Source organism: Trachypithecus francoisi, unplaced genomic scaffold, assembly GCF_009764315.1.
Source record: "Trachypithecus francoisi isolate TF-2019V2 unplaced genomic scaffold, Tfra_2.0 Lachesis_group0, whole genome shotgun sequence".
NCBI lineage: Eukaryota > Metazoa > Chordata > Mammalia > Primates > Cercopithecidae > Trachypithecus > Trachypithecus francoisi.
Window position 1 is genome coordinate 163,010,526 of NW_022681453.1, and position 13,370 is coordinate 163,023,895.

At 37.9% G+C, this 13,370-nt stretch overlaps 1 protein-coding gene across 2 annotated transcripts in view; it reads right to left on the reverse strand.

Annotated features, from left to right (window-relative positions):
• NEK11 (NIMA related kinase 11) overlaps positions 1-13,370 on the reverse strand; it is a 331,953-nt gene that overhangs the window by 239,111 nt on the left and 79,472 nt on the right. For both annotated transcript variants that reach the window (XM_033212686.1, XM_033212687.1), the window contains exon 4: positions 12,827-12,945. In XM_033212686.1, coding sequence (XP_033068577.1) covers positions 12,827-12,945 — 119 coding nt within the window. The remainder of the gene's footprint in view (positions 1-12,826; positions 12,946-13,370) is intronic.

The window sequence follows — 13,370 nt, forward strand, 5'->3', positions numbered from 1 at the left end:
ACAAATGCTTACCACATAATCCAGCAATCATGTTCCTCGGTATTTATTCAAATGAATTAAAAACTATGTCCACACAAAAACCTGCACAATGGTGTTTATAGCAGCTTTATTCATAATTGCCAAAACTTGAAAGCAACAAAAACGTCCTCCAGTAGGTGAATGGTTAAATAAACCGTGGTACATTCACACAATAGAATATTATTTAGTGCTAAGAAGATATGAGCTATTAAGGCATGAAAAGACATAGAGGAAACTTAAATGCATACTACTAAGTAAAAGAAGTCAGTCTGAGAAATCCATATATGTTTCCAGCTATATGACAATCTAGAAAATGTTAAACTATGGAGACAACAAAAAGATAAGTGGTTGCCAAGGTTTAAGAGGGAGGGAAGAATGAGTAAGGAGAGCACAGATAATTTTTAGGGCCATGCAACAACTTCATGGTACTAAAATGATGGTTACATGTCACACATGTGCCCAAACTCAAAGAATGTACAGCACTAAGAATGAAGCCTAATGTAAACTATAGACTTTGACGATAATGATCTGTCAATGTAAGTTCATCTGTTATAACAAATGTATGGCTGGTAGCAATGCTGAAAACAGGGGAGGCAATGCATGTGTGGGAGCAGGGGGTATAAGGGAAATCTCTGTACCTTCCACTCAATTTTGCTGTGAACCTAAAACTGCTTTAAAAAATAAAGTTTATTTTAAATTTTTAATCAGAGCTTTGAGTAGATTCAATAAATTTGGATTTCAGGGTCCACAAAGGAAGAGGTATCTTAGTAAAAAACTAAAGCTTTCAGCTGAAAGCTCTGAAAAACTTCTTCATAGAAATAAAGGTAAACTAAAAATAGACCAAACCTCCAAAAGCCTACAGCCTACAGTTAAACTATTTCAGTTCCTGATTAGATCAAGGTGATCTGCCCTAAATATAACTCTCAGGCAGAGAAAAAAAAAAAAAAACCCTTTCCAGAGAAAGATAATATCATCTAACATCTCTCAATATTTCACATATATTGTTCAGCATTCACTCAAAAACTACCAGGCATGCCAAAAGATAAGACCAAATGATTAAAAACCAAAGGAAAAAAAGAGATATAGAAACAAATACACAAGTGATCCACTTATTGAAATGATTGGACAAGGGCTTCAAAATAACTGTGATTATATGCTCAAGAAAATAATTGACACAATGGAGAATTTCAATAGAGAGCTAGATTTTCTAGGAATCAAATAAAGATTCTAAAACTGAAACAAAATTTTACTAAAATTAAGAATTCAGTGCATATGTTTGAAATCAAATTAGACACAGCAGAAAAGAAGACTTAGAAACTGGCATAATGGTTAGTGAAAAATATTTCAACTGAGGTGCAAAAAGAAAAAAAGATTAAAAACAGAAAAGGCTGGGCACGGTGGCTCACGCCTGTAATCTGAGCTCTTTGGAAGGCTGAGGCAGGTGAATCACCTGAGGTCAGGAGTTCAAGACCAACCTGGCCAACATGGCGAAGCCCCATCTCTGCTAAAAGTACAAAAATTCGCTGGGCATGGTGGCAGGCACCTGTAATCCCAGCTACTCAGGAGGCTGAGAAAGGATAATTGCTTGAACATGGGAGGTGGAGGTTGCAATGAGCCAAGATCATGCCACTGCACTCCAGCCTGGGCAACAAGAGTGAGACTCTGTCTCAAAAAAAAAAAAAAAAGAAAAAGAAAAAGAAAAGAAAAGAAAAAGAAATAAATAAAAAGAAAACATAGAAAAGAGTATGAGACATCTGAAATATGGGCTTAAAGTTCTAATATATATATATAAATAGATTCCTAAAAGGAGTGCATAGCAATGAAGAGCAGAATGTGAGTGATGGTCCAACATACGTCTATAAGCACTGTGAAAGGAAAACAGGGGTGAAGCAAAATTCAAAGAGAGAATGACTAGGTATTTTCAGAATTTAGAAGGACACGAATTCACAAGTTCAGAAGCAAAACAAATCCCAAGCAGAATTTTAAAAAAAAATCCGCAAGTAGACATAACCCTGTAATATTGGAAAACACCAAGGACAAAGAAGATGTTGAAAATCAAGTGAAAGAAAAGATATTACCTTAATAAGAACGTCTGTTAGATGGAAAGTGACTTCTCAACATCAATAACAGAATCCAGAAGACAGTGAGATAATATTTTCAAAATGTCAGATAAGATATCTGTCCATCTGGAATTTCATTTTTAATAACAGCTAAATAATAATACATATTTAGCTGAAATAGTAGTTAAACTATTATAAAAGAATGAGGAAAAAAATAAAAACATTTTCAAAGAAACAAGCAAAGAAACTGAGTGTTTACCATTCACATAACTTAAGGATTTCTTTTAGGGAGAGAAAAACATGACCACAGAAGGAAGACATGGGGTGGAAGATGTGGTGAACCAAGAGATTGATAAAAGTGGGGAAATCTAAACTAGTTTTGGCTTATAAGCCAATAATAATGGTAGCACTAATTAATAATTTGTGGGGTATATAAAGAAAGTAGAACTGAAATCCTGAATAAAAATAATGGAAAAGAAGGACACAATTGGAGTCAAAGTCTTTAAGGAGAAATTGACTGCAGTGTATCTGCCCCCCTGCTTAAACAGGAGAACCCAGTCTGGGAGCAGTATTCTTGAGCCTTAGGTCAGAAATGGGGTTGTGACTTTACAAAATGAAAATCTGTCCTTTAAACACCAACTTAAGTCCGTCAGTGGCTCTGCACTGCTTCTGGAATAGAGTCTACAGTCTGCTAGAGATTTCAAGATCTGGCCCTACCAATGCTTCTGGCAGCCTTAGCAAATGCTTGAGCCACATTTCTATTAATATCATCTCTTCTTCTTCACAGTTCTTCACTCACAGTAGATGCTCAAGAAATGCATATTGGTTTTTAAAACACCATCCTTGGTACAAAGATGAATACTCTAGTGGGACTCATTCATTAATCAAAAAAATAATTATTGAGTGCCAACTAGATGTTATGTGCTATACTATATAATGTGACAGATATAAAGATTCATAAGACAGTATCTCATAATGCTTACACTCAGGTTAGAGAGTTTTTTAAGTACACCAGCAACTGTAACAGATGGCAGAAGGGAAACCTAACCATTGTCACTTTACTAAAGAATTATTTATAATTGTAAATAATTACCAATAAAGACATTCATCTGGTGGTAAGGAAACATTTCTCTCAGTAAATGATCACTCTCAGGTACATGCCAACCAAATTAATATTACTATTATAAATTAAAACCAGAAATATCAATTATAAAAATAATTTTATCACTAGAATTAATGATAATACAAGTGTAACAAAATTACCTTTGTAAAGTGTTCAGGCCTCAACCATCCAGCTTTATTCAATTATTGAATAAAGCTGCAAATTCTGACTAAGAACATTTTAAAGAAAAGTCACTCATAAAGATCACATAGTTTACTTTATAGGACACAAATGGGCAGAAACTCAACGGGGCCTATAAAATCAGCATATAAAGTGAAGAACTGGATATGACAGTGAGAATTCCGCTAATTCAAATAATCTTTAGCCTCTTTAACCTTTCAGTGGATTAGAGAAGAACAAGTATGTTTCTAAGAATAGAGAGAAAAGAGAAGAGCAAAACGAGACAATGCAACCCTAGGCCACTTCATCTTGAGGTCCATAACTCCAGATGTTATAATCCTAAGCACTATACTACTATCTTTTTACTATTATGCCCAATCTGGAGATGAGGAAATCAAGGCATAGAAAGGCCAAATAACTTGCCCAATGTTGTACAGCCTATTGGTTCAAACTTAGGTCTATTTGACTCTATAAACCACTATTCTCACGTAGGTCTGTTTATCTGTAAAAACTTTGCTATTTAATAACTATTTTCTACTGCCTTCTTACATTCCCACAATACCTAGACCTGTGCTGTACATGAATATGTTGCTGACTACTTACTGATTTAAAAAGAGAACAACAGTATTTACTAACTGTGTTAAATGAAATCTGGCTTTCTCTATGCCCACTCTTGGGGTTCTCTTGGTATGGCAGGAACTGTTAAACGCCTACCCATAACCATTCTCCTCCTCTTCTCCCTTGACACCAGAACCCATGAGCCTCTGGGGAGGCTCAGCCCTCCTCAGACCTGTTAGGTAAAGGAAGTGGGGGGAGTAGGGGGTGAATGCGGCACGGGGATATGATTACTGAGTTAGATACAAAACTGGTTAATACCCAACAAGGCCATAAACCATCATCACCAGGGATATCTGTTCCACTAGACAAATTATTTGCATCTCTGCTGGACAAATATATTCGAGTGTGCCTCTGCCTCCACAGAGTTACAAAACAGCCCAGATAATAGAAAGTTAAGGCCAGCACTGCAATGAAAAAAAATCCACTAATATATTTTGTCTCTTCCATGTTTTTTGAAAATATTTTTAACACCAATGAGACATAAGGGAAGTCTGCTGGAATCTTGTAGGAAATATTTCCCTACTCTTCTAAAAGACAAAAAAGCAGGGGAGTGACATGCCATATGTCCCTTTTACCTTTTCTGGAGTTTGGTTACTGTTGTATGAAGGCGGAATATGTGGTCGTGTTACAGCCATCCTGGCAACCACAAGACAAGCCTGACTACAAAAACCAACCACACTGAGAATGGTGGAATAAAGAGAAAGAACTAGAACCCCAGATAATACTGCCAAGCCACCCAAGTTAACCGGCTCTAGAACAACTCACTTTGGAGACTTCTTGTTAGGCAAGGTAATAAATTTTCTCTACTCTTTAATCTGCTGCTGTTATTTGCAATTAAGAGCATCTTAAGTTGATCACTTAGTTTCTACAGCTATTGATTCTAGGAAGTCAAAGAGATCACAGGTTTAGGATTTGGAATAGTGAGCTAAGGAGCCCACCAGACAACTTGGTGCTATAACTTTGGAATAAGTAAAACATTCCAAAGAAACTCACCTGATGACACCTAGACTAGACAAGCAGAAGATGAATCACAAGCAATAATACACTGATAGGCCTCTATAAATATATAAATTAGTAACTCATCAGTAGATACTTTAAGAATAAGGCATACAATATATTAGAAAGCAGTTATGAGAAGTAATTAGCTGGCACTGTGGTAATGGAACAATAAATTCTATGCAACAAACCAGGTATCAAGCTATTTGCTAAATATCTATTGAAAAATCATAATTGGCCAGGCATGGTGGCTCATGCCTGTAACCCCAGCACTTTGGGAGGCCGAGGTAGGCAGATCACAAGGTCAGGAGTTCAAGACCAGCCTGGCCAGCATGGTGAAACCCCATCTCTACTAAAAACACAAAAATTAGTTGGGCATGGTGGTGCATGCCTGTAATCCCAGCCACTTGGGAGGCTGAGGTAGGAGAATTGCTTGAACCTAGAAAGTGGAGGTTGTAGTGAGCTGAGATCATGCCACTGCACTCCAGCCTGAGTGACACAGCGAGGCTCTGTTTCAGGAGAAAAAAAAAAAAAAAATCATAACGTATTGGCTTAGCGGTTACAGTAAGCCAAAATGGGCCAGGATATTTTTGTCCCATGCTTGCTAATATCCTTTCCTTTGAAGTATATGAAAATGAAATCTAAGAAATAATAAGGTAACAGGCAATACAGACAGTTTATATGAAATCTTTCTTCTAAAATCCTCAACACAGTTCTCCATCTATTATCTCATGTGCACCATACCATATCTGTTCCAGTGGTGGGTCCTTCTCATTTCTATGTTTCATGATACCCAAGTGATATGGTTAAGATTTGCTGACAGTTTGTGGTTAAAATTCATGCTAAAGGCCGGGCGCAGTGGCTCAAACCTGTAATCCCAGCACTTTGGGAGGCCGAGGTGGGCGGATCATGAGGTCAGGAGATCGAGACCATCCTGGCTAACACAGTGAAACCCCGTCTCTACTAAAAATACAAAAAACTAGCCGGGCGAGGTGGCGGGCGCCTGTAGTCCCAGCTACTCGGGAGGCTGAGGCAGGAGAATGGCGCAAACCCAGGAGGCGGAGCTTGCAGTGAGCCAAGATCACGCCACTGCACTCCAGCCTGGGTGACAGAGCAAGCCTCCATCTCAAAAAAAATAAAAAAATAAAATAAAATTTATGCTAAAAATCCCATCTCCATCTCCCCATCAGGCCATTCTTCCCCAGCATCCAGGGCCCATGTTAGGATGAAGAACAGTCTGTGGAGGTACAGAGAGCAGGCATTTCTCAGGCCTCCAGCCCAAGGTAGAACTGTGGAGAAGGTATGGACAATTCTCTTCACCTCCCCTCAAGCCCTTATATGAATAGTTTCTGAAACCCTCCCTGGAGGTCTGTCCTTCATCTGGCAGGTTCTCAGGGTGGATCACAAACTCTTCTTGCCAAAGGTGCTGGCACAGCCAATGGATCCTTCGTGACGCACAACCTAGGCAAATCCCGTTACTGGTCTCTGCCATTTGGCCCCTGTCCTGGGTGCTGAGGCACCTGCCTTTCTTCATCTGTCTCATGTCCCCTCACTAACACAATGAGTCCTCTATATTACAAGTCAGAAGCAGGGTCAGGTCTTCCTCAAACTATTGGCCACTGCCAGCACATCAGGAGTGTGCCCACACCTGGCTCAGGGGTGAGTTTGCCTTGAAAAAGTGACTACACGATATCCTGAAGAGGTGAGGACCAGGAGAAAGCAGGAATCTCCAGTAACACCAAACACAGCTTCTCTCTGCTTTTCCATCTTCAAATCTGGGGTAGGACACCTCCTTCCACAGTCATATTTACTGACTCAGATTTCCAAGTATGTCTCTTCCCTGGAAGCTTCACTACACTAAAAATGAGTTCTTAACACTGCCTTTCAGGGAACATTTTAGCCACTCTACCACAATACCTCACTGAGCTGGCTGGGAAATGCATGGGCAGTGAGGTGATGAGGAAGCCATCTTGGAGTAAGTGTCCCAGCCCTGTTCTCTCCTCCACTGGGAAAGCACCAACAATCGCAAAGCCTCAAGACCACCAGCAGGTGGGCTGTCTGCAGAGAGGCTGCTCTGTCCTTTAGTGTAAGAAATTGACATTAACTGAACTCCCGGCCCAGAACAGGAATGGGTTTCAGTGCAACATTCTCAAGACAGCTTTCAGTGAACTGTGAATACTCTCAGCTTTTGACATCATTATTTATGTTTATGCCATATGTTACAGATTTAGAATAGCATATAAATAAACCAAATTAAAATAAGTACAGGAAAGCTCCAAAGGAGTGAACAGATCCTTCGTTTTTTTCTGTAACTTCATTCTTCTTAGTGTTTCCAGGGTCGTCTTTATCTCCTCTGCGGCTGCGCTGTATTAGTCTGGGTTCTCCAGAGAAATGCATGATAAATGATTTATTATAAAGAATTGGCTCACAAGTTAGGGAGGCTGAGAAGACCCACAATCTGCTGTCTACAAGCTGGAGACCCAGGAAAGCCAATGGTATAATTCAGTCCAGTCCAAAGGACTGAGAACCAGGGGAGCCAATGGTGTAAATCCCAGTCCGAGGGTAGAAGATGAGATGTCTAGCTCAAGTAGTGAGGCAGGAACAAGGGGGCAAATTCCTCCTTCCTCTGTCTTTTGTTCTATTTAAGTCATCAAGGGATTAGATGATGCCTGAGGAGGGCAATCTACTTCACTGAGTCCACAGATTCAAATGCTAATCTCACCCTGGAGACACACCTAGAAACAATGTTTAATTCTGGGCATCTACCGCCCAGTCAAGTTGACACATAAAAACAACCATCATATATATAAACTAAAAGTTTTTCAAGGCATTTGCAACAAACCTAACCTCTTCACATGTATTGTGTCCAAGGTAATCTTCTTAACTCATATGTAAGCCAATTTATGTAATTTTCAAAATATACTTTAATATATACTGTAGATCATACAAGGAGAAAACTAGAATAATGCTTTGTAGACAAGCCTACATTTATCAGCTGTGATTTGAAAGATTTTAGTTTAAAACTGAGTGAAACATTGTAGTAGACTCATTCTTGTTCCCAAGTATTCACACTTCTTATTCCTTGCAGTGAGGGCTCCCTTTGGGAGGAAGAGGCATCCCACACCTCTGACATTAGGAGTGGCCATGTGACTTCTCTGGTCAATGACATGTGAACAGACTGGATGATTGTCATGTCTGAGCAAGGGGTTTCCGCTCTCTTGCTTTTCCTTCCACCAGGAGTAAAGCCTGTCCCAGATAGGGGTTGCTCCTTCAGTTTGGGTACTGGAATGAAGACATGTAGAACAGACTTGCAGATGACCCCTATCTGTCAATATGCAACATGAGCAGGAAATGATTGCTGCTGTAAGCCACTGACATTGGAGTTTTGTTAATACAGCATGACTCCCTTCAGCAAGAACATGTTTTAGTGCTACATTCTCAAAGTAGCTCTCAGTGAGCTGTGAATAGTCTTGGCTTTTTAACATCATTATTTATCAATGTTTATGCCATATCCTAAAAAAATCATTCTTTTGGATTTAAAATGTTTTAAAATCAGATAATTAAGATAAATAAGTTTATTTTCTGAAGGAAATATGTTTTATCCTAAATTAAATATTGAAAACCAACAGAAGTGAAACATAGATTACACATTTACAATCAGGAATAACATATATATATATATGTAACTGCTCCATTTAAAACCCATTCTAAAGTTGCATCAAGAGGAAGACACACCTTCCTTCCCCTCCTCACTCCAAATTCCCAGAAATACAAGAATTTTTCAAGAGGAAATTCATAATAGTGCTAGAAAACAACAGTTATATTTAAGCAAGGTTGCTTTTTTTTTTTTTTTTTTTTTTTTTTTTGAGATGGAGTCTTGCACTGTCGCCCGGGCTAGAGTGCAATAGTGCAATCTCAGCTCACTGCAACTTCCGCCTCCCGGGTTCAAGCCATTCTCCTGCCTCAGCCTCCAAATAGCTGGGATTACAGGTACTCACCACCATGTCCAGCTAATTTTTTGTATTTTCAGTAGAGACGGGGTTTCAGTAAGTTGGCCAGGCTAGTCTCGAAATCCTGACCTCATGATCCACCTGCCTTGGACTCTCAAAGTGCTGGGATTACAAGCGTGAGTCACTGCCCAGCCTGCTTTTTTTTTCTCCAAAAAGTCAGGAAAGAAAGCAGGAAGAGAAACCCAAAACTTAACCCACTATTAGAAGAGTCCTGCCTTTGCATCCCTCTACCCACAGCAGTCACTACTTCAATCATGCATTCTGCACAGCTTTTCTGGCTTCTTCTCACTCTTCCCACTCATTGGCTTCTGCTTTCTAAGATTACCTCCTAAAAAAATCTATTTGTACCCTAGTCTTTGTTTCAGGGCTCTGATATTGTAGGAATCCAAACAAAGTCAAGCCCTGATGGTTCCCTAAGATCCAGGGTCTCACTTCTAACTTCCTTCTCTCATTCTCATTCTCTCTCTCTCCTCCCTCTTCTTCTCCTTCTCTCTCCATATTCTACCCAGCATATTCACAATTAAACTCATCACCATTGTTTCAAACCTGTCTTTCCAACTTCTCATTCATCCAGGCACAAAACCTCAGGTTCATCTTTGACCTTCTATCACATGTCACAGATCCACTTAATTTCAAGTCCAGCCATTTCATCTTACTGAGTTCATTATTATCTTTCCTCATTCTACCCACCTCTGCCAGCTTGGTTTAGGCCTTATAATCTCATACATGTATATTATAAAAGGTTCTTGACTGATAACTCAGGTTATCTTCTCTCCTTAGTATAATTTATCATCTAACCTTCCTGAAGCAAGCTCTGGCAATATTACATAACTCTACTCAAAAAGCGCTTGTGGAGTTCAATGTCCATGCTCCAAAATAAAGCCCTCTTGACCTCAACCTACCTTTGCCAACAACTTTATTCATGACTCCAAGAGCCTTCCCAACAGAACCACGCACCATTCTCTCTAAGATTTCCATGTTTTTCCACCTCTGTGGCTGTGCTCTGTTCCCTATATCTGGAAAGCTCTGACCCATTTTTCATCATACTCAAAACCTACCTTGGGTCAAGTGCTACTTCTTCCAAGAAGAAGCCTCCATTGATTCCCCAAATGAAAACATTATCTCTCTTCTGATCTCCTGTAACACTTAAATTGTACTCTTCTTGGCACTTTTATCACTTGTTTTAAACTACAGTATAACTTACATTAAAATGCAAAAATCTTGAATTTGATGATTTTTTACATATATATCAACATACGTACCACTCTTGTAATCCTCCACCCAGATTAATATATAGAACATTTCTAACATCCCAGAAGCTTTCTTTGTGCCCCTTCCAGGCAAAACCCCTTTGCAAGTATAATCTCTATTCTGACTTATCTTAGATTAGTTTTGCCTACTTTTGAACTTCATATAAATGTAGTCATACAGTATAGACTCTTTTGCACCTGGCTTCTTTCATCCTACATCTGATCTCTGAGATTCACCCAGGTCATGCTTATTATCAATTGTCTATTGTTTTAAAATTATAGAATAGTAATTTTAAAAGTCCATTATAGGGCCATACCACACTCAGGTAACCATTCCACTGTAGATGAATATTTTTTAGTGTTTTCGCAATTACAAAAAAGGCTTCTATGGACATTTCTGTATACCTTTTGTTGGACATCAGCACTCACTTCTACCCTTAGGAATAGAATTACTGGGTCATAGGTATTTGCATGTTTGGCTTAGGAAGTATTGCCAAACATTTCTCAAAAGTGTTTATATCAATGTATACCCATTAACAATATAAAAGAATTCCAGGTGCGCCATATGCTTACTAACACGTGTTACTGTCATCGTTTTTAAAACCGCTTTTGATGTCTGTGCTCTCATTTCTATATTAAATTATAACAATGACATTACACAGAGCTTAACATTTTGCAAATTTTTAAACTGTATAATATCTCAGTGCATATTTTCTACCCTATAATGTAAGCAAGGAGAGTCCTATTATTATCCTTACTTTATATTAGGTAGGTGCAAAAATAGTGGCTTTTGTCATTAAAAGTAACGGCAAAAACCACAATTACTTTTGCACCAACCTAATAGATGAGGAAACAGGTTCAGAGAGGAGAGCTTGCTCTCATGACCAGCTTGCTCAAGGTCACAAATCTAGTGAATAGTGGAGACACTTAATCATGTACATCCACCATGGTACATGGCTTATAGTTATAAGAGTACATGTTTTATGCCTGCTCGCTTACTGACAGCTCTTTGAGGTTGACACTTATTTTTAATTTATCACTATCTAATGAGGGAATTAATGAACTGAAATATGAAACTATAATTTCTCTGTACACAAAAACTTTACAATAATTGGTTATAATAACACAATGACTAAGAAGCACCATCACTTGTTACCTGAATCACAAAGGATTGTATTTCAGATCCAAGGATTCACAAATATCCAAATATTTAGTCTCATTTAATGACTTTCTTTGAATATTAAAGGATTTAAAAATTATAAGCCTTTGTTTGAAGGGTTATTTTAAACTCATTATTTGAACTATTACTAAGCAGTCTTAAAGGTATCAAAACTATTTGGGTTCTTAAATCAACCAGATTCCAGTTTTGTATTTTGGGCATAGAATACAATAGTTAGCATCTTAATATGTGTTTTTTTTAGTTGTTTTTCTTGTATGTAACCTAACAATATGCTAAGAAATAGTAAAGAAAATAAAAGAAACACCAATATAAATGTATGTACATAGACGTTTTATAGTCAGTAGCTTTGGGTACCTTAGTAAAAGATTATTTGATTCTTTTAAGTCAAATAATCTTTCAATAAAAGATTTCTTAAGATAGTTTGACATCATCCAACAGATTGTTATGAGGTGTCAATAAATCAGTAGCTATCTGTATCAACAAGCATGTGTTTTAGGAGATACATGGCAACTTCCAGAATAATCCGATTACTTTTTATGCTGTCAGGAAGTACAGATGACACATTTAAGCAATCTGACATCCATGGATAGCTAGACCCCGGTGTGCCTTATAAATTACCCCTTTCATTCAAGAAGAATGGTACTGTGTGTTAATGCCCACTCCCAAGATGAAAGCTACCATATACACCTCAGAGTATCCACTTCTTTTTTGTCTATGTATGTTCATCTTTTCAAACGTGTTCATATCATTTTTGGGTCTCTAAAACATTTAACTTCTAAAACTTCTTACTTTTGACCTATAAAAATTCATTAAAATTTTAAAATACATTTTTTGAGGCAGAGATCGTAAATGTAAATCGTAGATAATTGAAATAATTGACCTTCATTATCAGATACTTCACATCAAAACTGACTTTCTATCTGAATACTTACCTCTGTGAGGCTAAAGAATACATTCTGTCTCAATTACTGAGCTCTTTTGGGATGTGAACCTAGCTAAGTGTGCACTGACACATTCCACGGTGACCACACAATTCATTTGCGGCATACTAAGATATTTACCACTCAAGCCTGCTGTAAGATACAATAAATTCATACGATGCCAAAGGTATCTGAGAACTTCCTGTAATTCATAGGAGATGATCAGATATAATGAAATGTGTTTAACACAAATTTCTGTCTTATATTCAAGGCCAACTTGAGTTTTAGAAAAGCAACAAAAAACTATGCAAATAAATCCTCTAGATATAATCATTCAACAGTTTTCTCAAGGAAAAACATATTATAGATGTTTAATTACAATCATATATTTTTTGAACTTGTTTTCTTTCAATTATAGAAAAAAAATTCACTTTTCAAGTTCAGACATGACTGTTAAAAATATATCATATTCCCAGTAGCAAATGAACATACCTCTCATGCATGTAGTCAACTCCCAAAAGCAGTTGGATAAACCAGTCTATTATTTGGTTATCTGGAAAGACTTTTCCAGCTTCTTTATATTCCTGAATTTTATAGTCCAGATCTCGGCCCTGAAATGAAGAGCATAATCTTCCATATTTTTTCAGCTAATATATTAAAATCAAGCTCACTTAACAACAGTTAAAACATAGCAGTCACTGTTTATGAGAAAGTGCCACACTGTAATTATCACTGACAAAGATTCTCTCTTTAACCAAAGTCTCTCCAGGTTCCTCTGAGCACTCTTTTCAGCTCAGCCTCAACATTGACCTATAAAGACTTTAACAAACATACATGTATTAATAGTTTCTAAAAGCCTAAGGCCACAACCCTAGGATGGTCCTCCCACCCCTTAAAGTTCCTGCCTGATCAGCTCAAGGTAGACAAAAGAATTGACTGTTTCCTCCAGTCAATGCCTGAAGATAGGGCTCTTGTCTCCCAATCTCTAAAGCAGGTTAGGAGTCTAACTTTGATGAGCACCAGTTAACAAACCCAC